The following is a 21,432-nucleotide window of genomic DNA, read 5'->3' on the forward strand; positions in this document are numbered from 1 at the left end:
AAACACTGTTTAATTTTTTTCATTAGAAAAGAAAAATTAAACAGGGAGTTGTTTATGAACAACGGTGAAGATAATGGGGACTATCTTCCTATAAAGTTTTCTTGCGCTGTTGCATTCACTGCAAGTTTCTTAGGGTGCAGGATCTCATGGGTCATTTTTCAGTAGCTGGGTCATTTGTAGCTATGTTCTCATGGATGGATACTCAGATATCTAACCAAGGGGAAGTTTGTGCTGCAGCCTTTCTCTGGGTTGGCAGTGATAGGCCCATCTTTTCCTCTCCAGCCTGCTGAGGGTGTAATATCTCACAGAATGCTGGGCCAGACTCAAATGTGGTTGCAATTGCAGTACTGATAGAGGTTTGCAGTAAGGGATGGGTGGAAATTCCTACCCACATATACCACACGATTGCATAATCCTCAATGCTTAGGCAAACAGAGTAAATGTTAAAGAATTAGCCTGTGTCCTGGTAGCTCTTCTGGCTAATATGGTTGAGCTGAAGGAGCTCAAGAAGGAGCACCAAACCCAATTTCCACTGGCCAGTTCAGCTGATAACCAGGCACCTCCCATGGCCAGTTTCAGGCATTAGCTGAAATCCCAGCCCTTGGCTCGTGTTCCAGGTTTATAGTGAATTGCTGTAGTCAGGCCAACATGGTGCCCTCCTGGTAGAAACAAAAACAGAGCTTTGCTGCTCAACCTCCAGCTTCTGATGTGCTGTAAAATGCCTGAGTGAAACCCATAATTTGTGTAAATAAACTTGTATAAACGATGTGATGACAATCTGGCCTCACTTCTGAAGCAAGTACCAGTAAAGCCTGTTCAAAAAACAACCCCAAACAAACAGAACAAAACACACTCACTCCACTCCTCTTCCTAAGAAAAGGAATGGCTTCCCAGCTCAGATTGCCAAGAGGAATGTCCTGCAAGGGAAAGTCATTCTTTGGCTTCCACATGGTCTAACTACTACAGAGTCACAACTTGAAGAACTTACACCAGTTTAACCACGTCACTGCAGTAGTGGCTACACACACTACCAGTGCAAACTGCAGTGTCTCTCGCATTTCACAAAAGGTTTATAAATGATGCACTGCCAGTTAGTGATCAATTGTGTGTCCTCAAGTTCTAATTCATTATCTCTGCAATAGAACAAAATTGTACAAAGCATTTGTTTTAATGAGGCAAAGACCATCAAATATGGTAGCCAAGGACTTTGGAAACTATCAGAAAGAAAGTAGCCTGTGACTTTAACAACCTACTCTGCAAAAGGATGTGAGCATGCGCTAGCCCAACTTTATTTTGCTTTTTGCACCTGTTTTAAATTTACAGAACTTTGTTCTGAACACATAAAACCCAAAATCCAAACTGTTACTGTCTACTAAGACTATGTTTATCAAAAATGAAATAAAATTTAACTGTTAGAAAAGAGTTTGTTAACCTATCAGGACAGTTAAATGACTCTCATCTTACGTATCCCATGACTTAATTACAAACATTGAGGACATGATAGGAAATGATCACCTCTGTTCTCAAATGATTCCCAAAGTGGTGATTTTAAACTACATACAGGTGTCATCTAGCAAACCTTAAAAAGATTTATTGGTAAGTCCCTTTGATTACAAGGTAACACCTGTTGAGTTTTGAAATGTTTGTCCACAGGACATAAATAATATCAGGAAACCAGTAGTCTCTGAGACAACTGTTTACACTGTCAAGAAAAAAAATCTGGAGTGGCTGATATCTTTGCAAAGGATGTACACAAAGTGGAATAGTTTTAGACTAAGATCATTTAAACTAAGGATAGGTGGTGAAACAGTCATCGAAGAACCCTAACATTGTGGATTTTTTGAAATAATCTCTGAGCTTCTCCAGTGGATTATGAATATTTGTATGAAAACAAACCTTGGTATATGAGATGAAATTTCTTTGTATGTCTCTTCCACTGTCAGCCCTACAGGCCTGTCCTAGCCTGCTTTTCATAAAGTGGAGTCAGACATTGATCATGTTGCCAAAGAGGGTGTCACCTGAAGGAAGCATCTTTATAAGGTACTTCCATAATACTTTTGGTTTCTCATTATAAAAATTAAAAACAGTCAGGTTTTATCACTGAATATGAAGTTAAGTCTATATAGTCATCTGTACTAACCAGTTGCTTAAAAACAAACTCCTTTTTCTCAGAAATCATGGATAAAATGAAAATCCCTGGCTGAGATTAGAGTAGGGAATTATTTCTCAGTGGTGGCTTGGGTACAGAACAAGATGCTTTATCCCTTTCAATCGTGGACCTCCTGCTGTCAGCTTATTACAGAATCTGTTTCTGATATTAGAGCACTAAGAGACTCTTAATCTTAATGTCATGTACTGTGAGGTACAAAAAGATTGAGTTTTGAAAACTAGAGTACAAAATAACATTACTTGTTAGTTTTAATCCTTTTTCTTTCCTAAAAAGCTGGAAATCACATGAAAAACAGTGCCAATACACTTTAAAGAATTGCTAAACGGCATTTCCCTTAAAAAAGAGTAGCATGGCTTTTAAGGGCCACATGGCACTGTGGGATGTTATAACAATATAAAGGCATCTTCCTGTAGAAGAGATATGGGAAATGGTTATAGACTTCATAGCTCTTGAATAATGCAGTGTGCAGCCAGTGCACCCTTTACATGCACTCTGTCACAACCTCCCAGCAAAAATGCATTTATTATGTGGCCTCATGTTACAGAATATATCCACACAGACTGATTTGAAGAGGCACCATCTCCAGAAGAATGACAACAAGCACAGCTGCATTAGATAAAGGAGCACCCTGAGCCAGGGGAGGAAAAGATTACACAGGTGCCCTTTGCTGGTGCTGTTGTTCTGCTTGTGCCTCCTGAGAGATGAGGCCCTTTGTGGGCTTCCCTGCAAAAGGCTTCCTGAGCTCTGAGACCTGTGGCAGGACAGTGCTGCATCCCCTGCTCTGGCTGGAGGGCCAGCTGGGAGCCCCAGTCAGCCCAGGACATGGGTACATCATTTTAAGCTATCTTTGACACACTAGCCTTATTGCAAAAGTCCTCCTTGAGGCAACAGTAGAAGTCAAAAAGCAAAGACCTGATATTCAGAAAACCCCATCAGTGTGAAATCCCTTTCCTCTCTATGCTTCCATGTCCTGCTCTGCTCTTACTCTACCTCTCTCCTCCCATGTCCCCACCAGCTGGATCCCCCAGCCCATCTCTGGCATAGTCAAACCCAGTTGTTCACAAAAGATAGCAAAGAAAACTCAAGTAGCAGACATGGGATCACCACCTTCTGAAGTCTTGCAGTCCCTAATAACCAAAGATGGTCTTCATACCAGAAACATGGTCTTTTATATCCCATCTCCATATTTTCCTTTCTAATTGGTCCTTTCGGCTTGTAGAATTTTCTTGTATTTTTAGAAGGGTGGAGAAGAAGCTTCTGCACAGAACTGTTAAAATGGCAGTTACCAGAAAACCATAAAAAATTAGAGGACTGAAAGTTTCTTAAATGGGAAGCTACATTCTGCAGCAGAGGCACCTTAAGATGGACAGAAATTTGAGTTCAGGAGGAAGGAAGGCAGCCTGGAAATGTAACTGAAAGCAGGCTTTGAAAGTGGTATTCACTGGCACTACATCTCTAGGATTGTTTTCAGCCTGTACAGATACATACACATACACATGAGGCTATACATAAGTTTTTAAGTGTGTGTTTTAAATTCAGGCACTGAACAGTCAGCAGTACATTTCCAATTTATGGGAAAAAAACCAAAACAAAAACAAACCAGATCAGAAAAGACAGCTGTGCCTGAGCTGAAAATAAAAGATATATAAGCCTTCTTTAAGACCAAGCAGACTTCCCTGTGAATACAGACTTAGAGAAGGCTTCCAGGGAATTAAGGGTTACCTTTAGCATTTCAATTATAATTTTGGATGTATCTGGCAATGATCAGGACTAGCAGTCAGGCTAGTAATTTGATATTCATTAAAAAGTGATGTGATAAAGGGAAAGCTCTGTTGTCAAATGTTACAGAAATCTTCATGTATTGCAGATTATCATATAATTCACAACTGTCTTTTCTATTTATATTCCTTCGAGCCCTTCAGGAAATGAGAAATTATTTTAAGCTGGATGTAGCTGTTGAAAGCAAAGAAAATCCTTTCTTGTCAACATAGGATTTACGCAAACACTTTCAACTTGATCCTTAGGTCTTGTAGCTCAAGATATTATTAGTACTTTCAAGAACCATGAGAAGAATTTCCCTATGTAAAAGGAAATACAACCTCATGAATAACAAGTTAGTTATGGAGTATTTATATCATGGTAGCAAAGTCTGGGGGTATTTTTATGTGCAGCTCTGTTTTCACAAAATATATCCTTTGCTACATAAGTTACCCCTAATCATAAAAACCATTTTGCCAGATCAAAATAAGTGTAGCTGTCCTAAAATCTGTAAAGATACATATAAACTGTTCCTTCACTTAACAGAATGGTACTTTGAGAAAAATTATGCAAAATTAAATAAATAATTATTGTGCTTTTCAGTGCCCCAGTGACACAAATTGTTTAGGCTTTCAAACAGCGTTTTGGTTGCTTTAAATGATGTACATCTTGAAAATGAAATAGTGATGCAATTTTAATTGATCAATTAAAATAATTTTTCATGGTTTCTAAATGGATTAGCTCTAAAATTACTTGTCTGCTGAAAAAAACACTTTTTCAGAGCTGTTACCCAATATCACATTTCCAGACAATGTCTCCTTTGTCATGCTGTCCTGTTTCTCGTTCTCCTTCAAATGCCTACTGAATACAACTGCCTTTTGAACTAATTCACTGAAAAGAATTTATCCTTCTCTTTAGTAAACTTCAAAACCTTTCCTTCAAAATCTGGAGCAGAAGTCCTGTTACAGATAAATAATATTTAGCTCCAGCACACAATGCAACACTTGGGAAATTTGAAATTAAGAACACATTCCATATTTTGTGCCTTATCCTTAAGTCCATTTATAGCACTATGAAAAATGGTATCATTAGGAATTTATTGCAGCTCAGACCTAATGGTTGGAAGAACATGGTTGAGACTCAGACCTGGAGAAATGGGTAACAACGATAAGCAATTACTTCAGTTTATTTTCTTCCTAGAAACAACACATTACTTCCCAACACATTTCTTCCTAGAACAATTTTTACCCTAAATTACCTTAGCAAAAGTTTAGTCTCTGTGCTTTAAGAAAATATTTACTATGATTTTCACCTACAGATTTTTAATTTTTCAAAGGAAAAATATGAAAATTTTGTCCCCCTGATCTGCAACACAGTGGCCAAACTCTTCTGCCTGAAGTGTGTAGTGCCAGCAGGAAGAAAGAAACTAGAAACTGCAATTTTGAATTTTCAGTGGTTCTGATATGAAAGAAAGCCTTAAAAATTCTGAAAACTGGAAAACCACTCCCTGTCAATGTGTTAGAAGCTTCACTGTATACTGTTTCAGATGCTGTGAGGAACACAGAGGTAGGGCAGCAGAATAAACATTATAGAAATGTATTATTATTTTGGGAAATTTCACATATAAATGCTCCTACTTTTATGGTTTAAACTTCATGTAGTCTTAAACAAGATCTACAGTTCTTTTAAACATATCTCTAAAAATCTGTCCTATGTGTGTAAGTCTTTGCTGTGAATGTTGTGGTTGGTCTTGCAGAAGAAAGCAGTTACTGTCTTTGGATACAAACATATTAAGAAAAAAAATACACTCTCAGGTTAGTTGTTTTAACAAATTATTTATCTGATTATTACTTTAGTTATGTTTGTGTGCTTCATCTATTTAGATAGTGAAGTGTCCAGAACAAAAACTACATTTTATTTTGCATTAATAAGGTATTAACATAATGAGTGATTGACTGACATTTGAGCCCCTTTGCATTGTCAGGGTATAAACTGAATGAAAACCACTAAGTCAATAAGAGGACTCCAGATAATGCTGTTCCTGTTTGAAAGCAGAGAAAGAAACATCTTCATGAAAACTCGTCCTTACAGTTCAATGTGGTGATTATGCCAATGCTACATATTATCAATGGAGAAAATAACTTGGTCTTCTCCCTCTATTTTGCCCCTTTTTTGCACCAAAAAAACCCCAAAAAACCCCCTCATCAAAGAATCCTGGAGCTTTTTGGCTGTCTATTAAATTCACTGAAACTGTCCAACAGGTCCAAAAGCTACTGGCTGGATTTCTGACAGAGGGACACAGCAGGATTTCCTCAGGAAGTCAGGCTAATCAGATTGTTTAAAAGAAATCCTAAGTGAATTACATTTTATTTTCAATTTGCTTTATACAAAACTAAATCAAATGGTTGCAGAACTAAGCCTCTTTCACCCTTTATGATTTTATTCCTCTTTCTCCTTTCATACAAATAGTTTCAATTTCCCTTCTGAGATGACTTTTTTCTCAAATTGTCAGCTTGGCAACTATTTGAACTAAGCCTTTAAAAATCACACCTAGGATACTTCTTATTTTCCTATATAAATATGGGAAACATTAAAATATAGTTTCAATATGTATTTTTGCTGCTTGTTCCAGACTTACTGTAGAAGTTACACAAGCAAAATTTCTTTGGGGCTGGAACGGTGCCTTTCCTGTCATAAATTAATGATCAACTGTGGTTCAGTGTATGCTGACTTAAGTTATTTTGGCTATAAGATTAATTTTCAGGTAACTTAATCATAAAGGTATTTACCAAAATATGGAAAAGTAAATGGTCTTCAGCAACATTTTAGTGTTATTTGTAGTTAAATGAACATTGCTCTTATAAACCTCCTGTGTTACAACCCTAATTACCTAATGGACAACATTGCCAAGTGCTTCAGATTGTTTTAATTAAATTAAGTGAGTACAGGGGTGCTTCTTTTTCACCTGCTCTCTCATTATTTAGCCAAAGTAAACACACTTAATGCTGTCAGATTTCCATCATAAATTCTTTCCTTCAGCTTTACAATTTTATTGGTACAGTTCTCCTAATTTCCTTTAAATTCTTTAAATATTTCTGCTTTGTTTTTTCCCAGAACTAAATTTTGTTTTCTCTGCATGACCCTGTGAGCACAATAAAACTTCTTTTTCATTAATGATGAAATATCTGAGCCCCAATGTATTTTCAATTACTATCACAGCTCTGCCTTTTAATTGTCCTCAACACTGTAATTTTTAATTTCTCAATGCTCCTCAGTCTTAACAGAATTTTAGTCCACTTCCCAGCCCACTGCCAGTGTTCAGTTGCCTTAATTTTATTTCTTTTTTTTTTTTCCATAGAAGTAAGCAGATGAGAAGGTACTTACAGCTGCAACTTACCAAGAGTTCGGAAAGGTCTTTGATTTGGTGTATGGGAGAAGAAACCAGGTTTCAAAGCATTTGTGACCAAAATGTCAAAATACTCTTCAAAATCATTCCTAAAAAGTAAAGTAAATGTGATTAATTAAACTAACAAATTACTTAAAATGTCATGAAATACTCTTTAAGACCTAAGAAAATATCAGAGTATTTTTTTAAGGTACTTGCTTCTGTCACTTTTTTTTTCGATGCTTGTTCAATGCCTATCATTCTTTTCCTGAGGCTGTCAAAAGAGAGTCAAACCCCCAGTGAGTTATCTTTGAGAACATTCATTATTTGTAAAAAGATATTCCTTGATCTCAGGAGAACATGTAACAGATGATATTTTTTTAATCTGAGATGGCAACATATGCATAGACATGGACTGAAAGTTGTAAATGAGGGATTTTCTTTTCAAAGAAGAAAATCTGAAGTGATGGGTTAGGAAGTGGCTGAAGAGACTTAAACACAGGTGCTTATTTGTAGGTATCCACACTGAAGATGTGCATAGGCCTAAGATGCTCTGTTGGCAGACAACAGAGATCTAATTTACAGCCAATGGAAACTAGAGTGTAATCTCACATATTCCAAAACTGAAGCACCATTTTGATAGCTGAATTCCTTCTTCAGATTCCGCTGGCTGCTCTCACTACATCCCTGCTGGTTACAGGGAGGCTGGACATATGACTACAAACAAACAGCCACCAGCTTCAAGTCTTCAACTGCCTGCTGAATCCCACGATTAAATATAGATTTTTCAAAGATCATTTGGTCCATCTCCAAACAATATACAGATTGTTATCTAGACTATGGAAATCCCATCAGTTTCAATGGGTTTGAATGTCTCAGCATGGTATGTAAGAAAACATTCCTCATCTATGACACACTTTATTTTAATAGAAATATTTCATTGCTTAGGTGACTTCATTGCCTACAAAATCCAAAAAAGTGATGGATACTCTTGAATGGAACAAAGAAATCACAGATGGCAAGTCCAGGATGGACACAGGCACTGAAATGCTGTCAGCAGTAGAGGAAGTTTGCTGGAAGTAAACCAGTTAACTATATCACTTTCAAATAATTCATGATCTTCCATGGGACTGAGATATCTTATCAAAAACTGAATGCTCTCCCTATGAGAGACAGCTTTTGGGCTGTGTTCAAAGTTACATTCCAGCCTTAAAATAAAAGCCCTTTAAATTTCCTTTCTCTAATGAAATTTTAGCTTTGTCTAATTTTTCTCCACTGGTGACCATATGTAAACCTTTGCCTTTTTAAAAGTACCAGTATCAAATATCACAATGATGTGTTTTTAAAATTTGCTTCCATGTGGAAGATTCCAGATGCTGAGCCAACAGGCTGGGTTCTTCTGTCCTCAGGTGAAAAGTATCAACAGAGATAAACTTTTCAAATTAGCACCTGGTGCAAATAATCCATCTAGAGGTAAATTAAGCTTGAATTTGCAAAACAAAGCAAGCATTTCAGGAGCACAACAAAGAACAATTAACAAGTGAGAGGATAAGAGGAATATCCCTCATGTTGTACAAGAGTAGGTTTAGATTTGATATTATGAGAAATTTCTTCTCAGAAAGGGTGGTCAAGTATCAGAAAAATCTGCCCAGGTTAGTGGTGGATTCACCATCCCTGGAAGTGCTCAAATAATGTGTGGATGTGGCACTTGGTGATATGGGTTAGTGGAGAACACAGAGGTGCTTGGTTAATGCTTGGACTCAATGATTTTAAAGGTTTTTTCCAACCTAAATGACTCTGTGATTCTCTGATTTGTGGGAAAAGTGGCAAGTACTTTGTTTAAAAAAACTGAAAGAGAACAAACAAGTCTTTTCAGAAGAATTGGTAACTTTTTATTACTCTGTTGAAAAACTGCTTTGTGTGAGGAGATGCTGTTATCTGTGGCCTTTTCTGAAACAATATATTCAATCTCATGTACAAAGCTACTGTTTCTATGAGAGACTTTGTGTTACATTATTATGTAACACTATACATAAAGCAAATCTGTTCCACTTGCTGCCTGTGATTGGTACAGTGGCCTGTGGTTACAGTAAATAGCTAGCACAATGGGCAGGATGTATCTTATACATGTATCATAACTTTCACCTTCTAAAAACTGCACTCTGAATTCAGATAGTGGTTGACACCACCGACAGAGCCAGTGGAGAAACATCCACATTCTTGAAAGGTAATCCATCCCACTTTTTTCAGACATAATTCTACCATGCAGACTGAATTGCCAAGGATAATGCCCAGTGGTTTCTCTCCACTAACCACAGAGGGAAACAAAATGAACAGCTTCAAGAAGTTCCTCGATTTTAGGTGGCTAACATTCCTGAAAAAGTGAAATACAGTTGACTTCAGTGACTATGTGATGATTGACTCATCATGAGGTGTGCTCCTGCCAACACTTAAAGGTTCAATTAACCTGGGCAGCATCCTCGTGGTAGGTAAGACTGAAAAGTCACACCATGATGCTGCTGTATGAATGAACTGGCACTTGCTTTTTAAGGTTTACATGTCTTATTTACTGATCCCAGCAGTATGTCTGTGATCTGGCTGGGAAATAGTTATCATTTTATTTCAAAATGAAGTTTTTTCTTATACTTCTTCTCCCTACCAAAATGTGTTCTAGTTAAGGACAATTTTGTCAGATGAGCACAATTGGGATATTTTGCTCATGAAATGGTAAATGATACACTTAAGCATGAATTTCCCAGCACAGGTTTTATGAAGACAATAATTTCTTTGCCAAAAAGGAGCTTCTTTAATAAAGTGCAAAAAAGGAAACAGTTACAAGGTAAGGATATTGGGAGTAAGAGGCTAAAACTTTACATGCATCTCTGTTTTTAATATTTATCATTATGGGTTTTTTTATTTATTTAATTTTGGGCTTCTCAGTATCATATTGATTAACTGAAAGGAGTAGGAATAGAAATTAATAAAGGATTATGTAGGTGCAATTTGTAAGTGTTGATCTCAAGAATAAAATGCAGTGTTGATGTCAAGAATAAAAAACGGTTAGCCTGGTCAAATAAAGTTAAGGGCAGAGATAATAAAGGTGAACCTAAATTATATTCCAGTACAGCAAAGAGTAGCACAGGTATGAAGAGTCTTTATGTCTCATATGAGAGGCATGGAACAAAAAAAAACACTAAAAAGTTTAGATTTTCAGGAAAATAACCCCACTTCACTGAAGTCTAATGGACAGAGGAGTACTCAGTTCTCCAAAAGCTACTTGGAAGCCACACTGCATGAATCACTGGAAAATATGATTGTAATAAATACCATAGAACAATCTACACTTTTGTGGAAAAGAAAGTGACACAGTATCCTTCTAGCAGGATATCTTTTTTTGGTGTTTTGAAAGGCAACTGGTCATTTCTGATATCTTGCTTACTGTCTTCCAGCAGGATTTCTACAGCTACCTTCAACAGCTGAACACTATTCACCAAGGAACAGAAAGCCAAAATCATTGTATGTGGCCAAGAATGTACTTTTATACCAAATTTTCATTCAGGAAATAACTAGACAGATTTACACAAAAGAGTTAATTCACAGACATCTTGCTCATAAAAGAGAATTGCTTTTTGTCAGGAGGTAGATTTGTCCCTCCAACGAGCAAGTATAATGTTCATGCAAAGCAGTGAGAACTGGCATGGTTGATGCTTCGTTTTAGCATTTAGCCTAGAGAGTACAAAAGAGAAGTCACACTGGCAGGACTGGTTTTGGAAGGTAGCGCTGTCTTTTACCTTACCTGTAGTTTTCTTACAGTGTTGCTGTATTCATTCTGCTGTTCCCTGGCATATCCTGATAGCCAAGGCAGGGTCACACTGAACTACTTTATTTCTTGGATTAATAATAAATAAACAGTCTCACTCTGTCACCTCACTATTTGCATCACTGATTAATTTATTTTCTAGGTAAGTGATAGTTCTGCTGAATTTCACTGAATTTGACTTGACCAGCCATGTTCTTAACATTATGCTATAAACAGTTATTGTGATCAGCAACTGCAACCTCCACCAGTTGCCAAGTGCAATAAACTGCCTGCTTTACCTTTTCTGCTGTGAAGGAGCACATTTCTCGTGCGCAGCCATCTTTTGAAAACCACTAATGGGAAAAAGTATTGGTAAGATTTTCCTGCAAATTTACTGCAAGGAAATGTAATAGTACTAATAGTTGCACTCACTGCTGGAGAAGCAAGAAAAGAAGTGGCTTAAATAAGACAGTCTAGCAAAAGTTTACAATAAAATTAGGAATCAGATGGTACATAGGATATTGGCCTGAAAGATAATTCCCTGGCATCTTCAATCCCATCATGATGCCTCCAAAAGGATGCAGGTTGTAAGTGTGCTGTGGGTCAGATACAGCTCACAGGCTCACAGATGGACTACTTTGTCTCTTGTAACACTCTACTAGAGAGGGGCCCAGCGGAAAACTCGGAACCAAATAATTCACCAAATAATACATAAACAAAACTCAAATTAGCTTACCAATAACTCAGGCTTATCTCCAGTTGCTGTTGGTTAGATATAATTTGAAATGGACTTTGCACTTACCCAAGAACATGTTCACACAGAAGCCTGCAGTAGTCACTGTGAGAACTGGTAATTAACAGCAGAATCTTCCCAGCATTCTTCAGTTGTTTCAGCCACTTTTTTACAGACTCTGGACATCTTTGTAAATATTTGTCTGGATGATTTTTCACTTCTGGGAAATACATCCCACAGTCTTCTAAAAAAATGAAAACATAATTATGTTATCCAATCCTGCTCACAAACCACTTAATCCACACAACAAATATCCTTTTATGTGCAAACAACAGAATTAAAATAAGGCAAAGCAAAGTTTAACATTTTCTCTGGGCTGTAATATAATAGAAACCAAAACCCCCAAACAAACCAAGAAGATTCACTGTAGCAGACATAAGATTGCATGACTTTTTTATTGTGGAATTTTCATAATTATTTTGTTTCATGATCTTTTGCTTGTCATAGTTAGTAGCAAAGAAATTTCAGATTATAGTTTCATGCAGGAAATAATTATTTCTTTTCACCTTTGCTCAATTTTTGGATACTCAGTTTGTGATTGTAAAATGAGCTAAATATTTAGAGAGTAGTAAGGGCCTAAAATTCCAAAGAACACCTGTTCACTTATTCCGGACACTTTACATTAGCATTGATTGATCAGTAACATCCATTTTATTATTTTCACATTTTTCTCAAGTAGCACTTTATCTATGAAAGGTTGATCAACTGGCAAAGTCTTGTAGGTATTTGGAATACTAGGAACAGATGCAAAAACCTGCCCTATTCAGCTTCAACAATGTTCTTTTTGCCAAATAAAACAGCAATAGAATTTTGCAAATACACTTGGAATGTAAGATTTTAAAAAGTGTGGAACAACACTAACTTGGCAGTAAAAGTTACCTATTCATAAAGTCACCAATAAATATTCATCTTGTTATAGCCCATAGCAGCTTTACCAAAATGTCAAATTAACATTAAATTTCCCTACGTATTTCTTCTGTGCTCAAACCCTCTGTAACCAAAACTGTCAAGCTAGTTAAAGGTTTAAAAAGAAATATAATAATTGTAGAGACAGAAATTATACAAAGTATTTGGCTCTCAGTCCGTGTGTGTTATATTATAATGAACATCATAATAGATTATTTTTCTTCCAGCACTTGTTCTATATGCAACTGTCTGTGGTCAACTTTGCTGAATGATTTAATAAATCCCAGACATTACTTAGCCTTCTGGTATGTGAGTAATGCTGTTCTCTAGTTTGAAAAAATAAGATTTAAACCACTTGAACTCTAGCTATTTAATGGAAGAGAACATGCATGTTTGAAACAGCAGTATCAAAGAAAGACAGAAAGATGCTGGGTGCTAAACATTGTTCCATACACTACACATTCAAACATCTACAGATGGCAGGGAACAAAAGTCTTCCAAAAGAAGATTCAAATTGGCTGTTATCCCTGGAATTAGACAGGAGGCAAAAAATGTATTATTCTGTACTACAACTTAGCAGATTTCTTCCAAAAAAGTAGACTGGTATATCTGAGAAGAGTCTCTCAAACAAAATCTCCCAACTCACAACCAGGCCACTCTTCCAGCCCTTTGCTATATTTAGGTCAGGCTGTGTAACAGTGTCTACCAGGGATACAAGCCTGCTCCTGCAGCCAGCATTATGGGATGCCATGACATTTGCCTTGAGAGCTAGCCAAGAACAATGATATTTTTGATTAAACAAAGCAGATTTATGAAAGAAGGTTTCCTGTTGTGTTTTCCCTCCTTCTTTCCTGAGGCATGAATATTGTTTGGGATGAGCAATCATTTCTAGGAACAGAATCTGCAATTTTTTTTCTCCATATTATAACTAGCAATAATATTTCATATGCTATCCTATGACAATTTTTATTTTTATGTTTTGGAAAGTGCACAACATTAGATGAGAAGGAAGGGGCACACACAAACAAAGCAGGCTTAGCACTAGCTCCTACAGGTACAAACAATTAAAATAAAGATGGCAAAGTTCATTTATATAACCAGTGACCTATCACTCTTATCACTCTCAGATGAAAAGATCTGTTTTACTCCTGGATGCTTTATGTTTTTCTGTCCTTATGAAATCCCTTCTACTGTCTGTGACCATTATTTGATGTGCAATTTAAAGCCTTTGAGTTAATATAATCAAAACTGTCTTATCTCTCCATAATCTGTGGAGTATCTTCTATGTGACAAATCTATTATACTTGGCCTTTGAGCTACATCTGCATTGGAAAAGGCCAACAACTCTGGGTTCAATATATGAGCTGAAAGAGAGTTTTATTCCAGCTTTCTATCTAGACCCTGAAGCACAGCTGTTAATTGCAGACAAGCAATGAATCAGTTCTTGACACTGAGATCTGAAATTTGCCTCTGGGCTGTTTGCCACATCAGACTGAGGCAGCTCAGAAGAATCCTCATTAAAGCATACTCTACTGTAATTAGACCAGCATGGTCCAGGAAAGAAGAGTTTGACTTAATTCCTAACATACTATTGTATCTGGTGAAGACAGTTTGGTGGAATACAAACTCATACCTGTAAATGAGTTTAATCACCAAATCTTGCCAGATTTAATTGAAAGCCACATAAAAGCCAAAAAACTTGCTCATTAACCCAGGGCAGGAGCCAATTTTGATGAGTATAGCAGAAACACAGGCACCTTGTTGACAGAAAGAATTGTGGAAGCTTTAACATGTGATGGAGAAATAGCATTGTGTCAAGCCTTCAAAATCAAATGGAATGATTTCTTAATGACCAATAAAGCCGTTTTCCCCATTATGGCATAGGTTTTACTGTGTTTTACTAAAGCAAACAAACAATAAAAATATGAAGAATACTCTATTAAACAAAGCACCAGTGAGAAATCAGAAAAGAAATAATTTTATCAGAGACAACAGAGGAAAGCAAAAATGAGTGCTTACGCAACTGTCATACAGCTTGATTCTTGAAAAACAAAGAAGTAGTTCATCAGAGTAACACTGTTCTGGAGAAATAAGAAATTTCTCTAGCCTGTAAAACCTTCCTGACAATGCTTATGGACCATCCAAATTGGAAAATACTCTCATAAATGGAAATATAAGCAAACTTTAGGAAAGTTTTGTTGGTCCACAAATTCTGTGTATCAAAGTGGGGGACTTGTGGTCACTGCCAGATCTACAACTGATGGTTTGTTATCTGTACATTGCCTAAAATAAAAGCTCTACTTTTTTTCCTCTTTGTTTTATGAATATCACTTAACATACAGCTATATGGACATTGACATATATTAATACATACTCATAAATCAAGGAAAGCAAAACATTCACAAAACAACTGTCTCAACTTTCACCTCAAATTCTCTGTTGTTTTCAGTTACCTTCAAGCATGCCAAAGCCTTCATTAGTAACCTCTGGCAGTGTGAACACTTACACAAAAAAAAAAGAAGTATTTAATAAATTCAAAACAAGAAGCCCGTGACAATCGACATAACAATTAACATATTTACCCCCTATCATTTTATGAGAAAACTTAATCCAATGATGTGGAGGAGGAAATCTAAGCATTTCATACACAACCTTGGAATGTATTATGTATATGTCACCATGGAACAAATGCAATTTTTTCAATTTCCATTCCTGTTATTAAACAACATGAAGTTTATCTCAAATCTCTGAAATACAGCCTGCTTTAGCAAATTAGCAACTAGACTCTGAAGGGATTTATAATAATCTTCCAAATATACTTTCAGAAACAATTATTGCTTTTGCAGTCCACCTTTCAGAAGGTATCCTTTCAGAAAAATAAAAGTATCCTTTCAGGAAAAAATTATACATTTTAAACTGAAGCTGGAAATAGAAGCAATTAAAATGAATTGTCTAGAACCACCACATATGAAGGTCCTGCCAGAGCCTCTTATCAGATCAACATCCTGGTGTATTTTCAAAGCAATATAATTTCCTCTGTCTATATTATCAGAGGTTCCTTTTGTGTCCAGTTTGGAGTTCACTTTTTCTTGTTTTATCTGACATTTTAATTTGAAAGTTAATCTGATTTTTAATCTGACATTTATCTGACGTTGTGTTGACTTGTAATTTAACTGTGTGAGAGCTGTGATAGCAAGTGTGATGGGAATTTTGTGGCTGGAAATGCTGGAAATGCAGAGCCCTCAGACCATACTCAGAGAGAGGGTGCACAATGCTTGTCGTGTCTTCCAGCACAGATAATAATCCAGTCCTTAAGCCAATGACCATCCTCTACTACAGTCACAAAATTACTTTATTGAACTATGCAGTTTGATGTTTGTGGAAAAAAAAATAAAAAGATTCTGCATTTCTCTTGTGCTCTGCATTACACTGCTTCTCCCAGCAGGATCAGTTCACACACACCTGGCCCTGGATTCATTTGGATTCAATGCCAGTAAATCTGCACTGCCAGAACACTGCAGTTTTCATCCCTTAACTGCTATTTGGATTATAAAGTGGGCAAATGTTCAAGGGGCACCTTTCTGGCAAGGTCTTAGTCCAGAACTAAAACACAGGAACAGTGTATTTCTCAGTATTGTCACTGCTTCTGAGGGGAACTTACTTGATTAAATTAAAAATAATTTATCTGCTATTTATACAATTTAGCTAAGCAGAAAAGTATGAGGCTAAAAAAAACCACTAGAATTCAACCAAGAAAAATAAACTTTACACTACCAATTTGTAGCTTGTATTTAATGGCTTTAACAACTAACAATCTCTTACAATGAAAGCAGTATTTGGAAATGTGACTTTTCTCTCTTTTAAATTCAAAGGCAATATGATAGCTTAGCTATTTATACACATAACCAAATTCTCTGCAGCTCTGCTATGAGAAAGAACTTCTAGTTCTTCCCTAATTTTTGTCTTAATGCTGGCTTGCAGATAACAGTTATTCATTTGATTACCAGAGCAGAGCTGCAATGAATGTTACAATCAGCGATGATACAGACAAAAATATTCACTGTATATTCCTATGCACTGTGGCCTTACAGCACTTCACGTTTTTAGAGTGAACAGAGACACTTTGACCATTGTTGCTGTCTTCCTCTCCTGTCTAAATAAACTAATACAACAACTATCATAAACATTCAACAGAAACGCAAGAAAAGTAACTTCATCACAGAAGATTCTGAAAAAGAACTTAAATTTCATCTAATGAAAGCAAGTAGAAGAGAAAGGGGGTGATGGTTAAAATTACATTAGGCAAGTTGTCTTTTACTGCCTTTTATTTAAGCTGAAGTGTGTTCTAGTAGGAGCAGCAGAAGCAAAATGAGAGACAGAGGGAAGGAAATGTTTACATAAAGCAAGATAAGAAAAGATAATGGTGATGCAGGAATGACAAAATATGGTTACATTCTGGAGGCCTGGGATGAGGCAGATATCAGGAACAGAGAGCAGCAGGAAGAGATAAATCATCCTCTCCTTCCTCCAGGAGATAAAAAACTTTTAAAAACAGAATAAAAGGATGACAGTCCTGGAAGACAGGAGGTTAGGAAGAGGCAAATGTCATAAGAGCAAAAACGAAGAGTGACAGATATCAAATATTTTGAACTTTCATGTTTTCTACAATTGTCTCAATTCTTTAGAAAGATTGAGAAATTCTTTAGAAACACAGTGCCATTTCTGAAAAGGCCAAAGGGTTAAACATCCTGTTCCAGTTCAGGCAGGAAGAGCAACAGCTATTTACATTTCTTCATTTATTAGGAGCAGACATAAAAAGAGGATACTAAGTTTGGAGACAAAGGAGATTTTAATATTATGGTACCAAATCTCTCATTCTCACCTGAAAAAAAGAGTGAAGCAGCATTTCTATGATAAAAGAGGGGGGGAAAGGAGCATGGGTGAATTGGCCAGTGGAGACCAGAAATTCAGAATAACACCTCAGTGAGTTTCTGCCTGTCACAAAGCTGAACTTTGCAACCCGATGAATGTTCTCAGCTTGTTGTAGCTAAGAACTAGCTTATGTGCCAGATATATGAGTTGCTGCTTACACACCAGTATCTTTCAAGCTGCTCCTGCATATACAAAGGAAACAGAAATGTGACAGAAAAAGGAAAAAAAAGCCTGAAAATCAGACAGAAGAGAGGAGGTAGGAAATATGAGGAGAAATAAAAATCAAACCAGTATAAGGATAAGTTTCATTCTATTAATAATGCACAGTTTTAAATAGGGAACATATATTAGGATGTCAAATCAAATTAAAGAAAAAACTTTTCCTCCTGTGTTCTCAGAAAATTAGGTATTTTTATGATCACAGTGTAAGCCCTCTGCATGTGGCACTTGAGTTTCGAACTAATCACATATTACCAGTTGAACTACAGGATCAACTGGGTCTTCATTTGCCTCTTTTGCCTGTGTATCTGTCAAAGATGTTTACCGCCCACATAACATTAACATTCTCAATATTTTTAGCAACATCCAGCTCTGATCAGGCAGAAATAGATCACACTTTCTAAAATAACAAACTATTTTCCAGTGATGACAACTCTGTGCTCGCTTTGATTAATTTCAAGGGGGTGACCATAAGGTAAGGGTCCGTGGTGAGCTAGGAAAAACATGACTACTTGGATTAATAGTGGCTGCAGTGCTATATAAACACTTAATACACTGAAGGAAACATTTTAGCAGAACACACACAAAACAGCACCTCTGCAAATATTTCATGGGTCATTTCCTCTTCTACTTATTTTCTACTCCTGTGGCCTATGAGAAATTTACTGCAAGATTTAAAATGCTTTGGTAGCTAAAGATAGGTCTCCAACGAAAAAGGGTCTGATTGACTAAAAATTTTCCTAAGGAAGCTAAGAGCAGATGTTGTTTCTTCTGGCTTAATATTATAAGGCAGGAACCACAACTCTCCCTTTCTGAGTTGAGGTTCCCATGACAAAGGCAGTCAGGATAGCACAGGACCTTTAGCTATATTTAAAGGGAAGTCCTAATGTCTAAATTAGAAGCTATTACTGCTCTGACATTTCTTAGCTGAACATCACCCCCTTCTTCTCCCTGTGTAGCAGGGAGTAGAACCAAAGACCTCTGATGGACAACCCAGAACCTCAAGGCTGTGCAAGGTTTAAGGGCTGGCCCTAATCAAAGTCAGCTTCAAGGTGAGGCTATATCATTTCTTGAAAACATAGCTTGTCAACAACTTTTCCCCAAAAACTTTTCAAGCAAGCTTAAAAAGTACCATTTCCTGACAGTCCCCACCATTTCCTATCAGGAAGAACCCCCTTCAGTCTGCCCCTAATCTTCACCCTCCTGCTTGCTAGCTCTGTCTCATCTTCCACCACATCAGAAGTGTTCTAGATGCAGAACAATCAAGACTCAATGTGACAGGCAGATGCTGGCATGGCTTTTGCATCTAGTGTTATTCCTACTTCTTACTGAGGTCCATGGACACTGAAAGAGAAATCCAGGCTATTCTCATATATTTTCTGTTCTTACTGGTGTTCCCAAATGGCTGATTTAACTGCTCCCACAGCCAGAGTAAGCCCCACTCTGCAGTCCTTGCATCGTCTCATCCCAAGCTTGCAAATCTCTTCCTTTAGAAAAGGGTAAGAACACAAATAAAAGAAGTTATGAGAAGCACGGGTATGTGGCAAAGTCTGCAGCCTGACTTCACCATGACTGCTGACACATGACACTTGTAAAGGAAGTTGTCTTGATGTAGGTAGTTTGAATGACCTTCTATAGTTTTATATACACAAGTCTTGGAGAGAGTATTTCTTTCTTTCCTTGTTTTTTCTTTTCCTTCTGCTTTTATGTTAATATTTATATCAATTTATATTTATTTGTAGCAATGTTTTCCCGATGCACTACAAAGCAGGAAGGATGTACTTTGGACGTAGGACAGGATCTGTTGCTATATTTTAGAGAAAATTATTTATTTCTCCAAAGAATTCACTTCCTTGCTTTACATTACCATGCTAGTTAGAAGCATAACAGACCAGATTTATCAAACTGTATGAAACCAATCAATTTCTGATGACACTCTCACAACCCATGGGTTAAACACTAAACTTGTGCAGAAGTAACTATCCTTTGCTGGATAAACATTTAGTTAAATTAGTCTGATTCCCCAGATCCTCTCTACTGCACTGTGTGAACAATTAAAGTGAACAATCTGCAGGTGGAAAAATCTGCTTTGTTCCATTGTCAAGAATGTCTTCTGATAGAATTTATGCAACACACTTATTTATGCTTGGAAGTAAAAGACTGAAAGCTGGCAGAGTGATTGCTCGAGGCAACACAACCCACATTTTTTCTTCCTGTTAAAGATTTACACGGATCATTTGTTATATAAGTATTACCATGGTATTAATACTTACAGGAAGACACCTTATCAGTGGGAAATTACCATAAAAATTCTGGAAATCTCCATCTTCACCTATACTTAGACTGCTGAAGTTACTGATCCTTATACACATATTTATCATACAAACTTGTCATAGAAGTATATTTGAGATTTTTCTTCTACATACATTACAACTATTTGCTCTCAACACCAACTTTCCCAACAAATTTTCATACTTCAATAGATACCTGTTAAACTCTACCTGTTGTCAATTCACATACCTTTAAAATACATCCCCTGGTAAAGACATCCGAAAAAAAACACAAAACAATTTAGGATGGAAGGAGGAAATTGTTTTGTTCAACTGAATGTAGCTAAGTAGGTGGGAAATGGGATCTGTTCAGGATGCTGCTGCAGTCTAACATGACAGGAAGAAAAATATTCAATTGTGAATCTGATGAAGGTTACTTGAGTCCATTAGCTTGTGTAAAATGTGCTTTTATGCTTGGTGTGGAAATGAAGTGCATAATGAGGAAATAAAGTACAGTAGATAGATATCTTACAATGACACAGACTATAGCTGCTGATAAACTAAAAATCCTACTCAGCTGTCCTGCTCCACCAAGAAGACATTACAGGTAATCCCTGCTTCTGAGATCTCAAATTAAAATAGCTCTGGACAAGAGATTAAACTCTTTTTGAAGCTTTGAATGGACCAGCTACTTTGAGGCACTTCTTGCTATAAGAAAGAAGTTTAAGTTCTCAGAAAAGTTTTTCCTGGAAGCAGCAGTATCATTTCCCTCTTATATTTGCACATGTAGATACTAACACACAAACAGATGTAGAAATAATCCTTTTCTGTCTCCCAAGACATTGTGCACCAACAAGAACAAACAAATGGTATTAATTCCAACTTCCAGGTCTGCAGCTGCAAACTTTCCAAATGGGTACAGATGGACCAAGAACTGTAAGCAGACTCATTTAACTTCCTACATAACATTCCTACACAGATGCCACATGCACACTTCAAGAACAATCTGATTAGCAGTGGGAACCTGCAAGCAACAAGTACCACAAGAATGGGGTAGGGAGAAGAACTCTGTGTAAATGGAGGCATTTAAAATTGCATCAGAAAAACATGTCAGAAAACAAGACATTACAGAAGAGTGTGACCAGGGGAGATTTGCGACAGCCTATTCTCCTTCCATGTTTTTCATTACTCTGTGTATAC

General features: G+C 36.8%; 1 protein-coding gene across 1 annotated transcript in view; it reads right to left on the reverse strand.

Moving 5' to 3' along the window:
* NT5DC1 (5'-nucleotidase domain containing 1) overlaps positions 1-21,432 on the reverse strand; it is a 124,652-nt gene that overhangs the window by 31,168 nt on the left and 72,052 nt on the right. Inside the window, exons 7-8 of the mRNA XM_071438247.1 lie at positions 11,915-12,089; positions 7,326-7,423 (exon numbers count right to left, since the gene is read on the reverse strand). Of these exons, the coding sequence (XP_071294348.1) occupies positions 7,326-7,423; positions 11,915-12,089 (273 nt within the window). The remainder of the gene's footprint in view (positions 1-7,325; positions 7,424-11,914; positions 12,090-21,432) is intronic.

The sequence above is a fragment of the Agelaius tricolor genome, unplaced genomic scaffold (genome assembly GCF_023055355.1).
Source record: "Agelaius tricolor isolate 1412-34295 unplaced genomic scaffold, bAgeTri1.0.p SCAF_1, whole genome shotgun sequence".
Lineage (NCBI taxonomy): Eukaryota > Metazoa > Chordata > Aves > Passeriformes > Icteridae > Agelaius > Agelaius tricolor.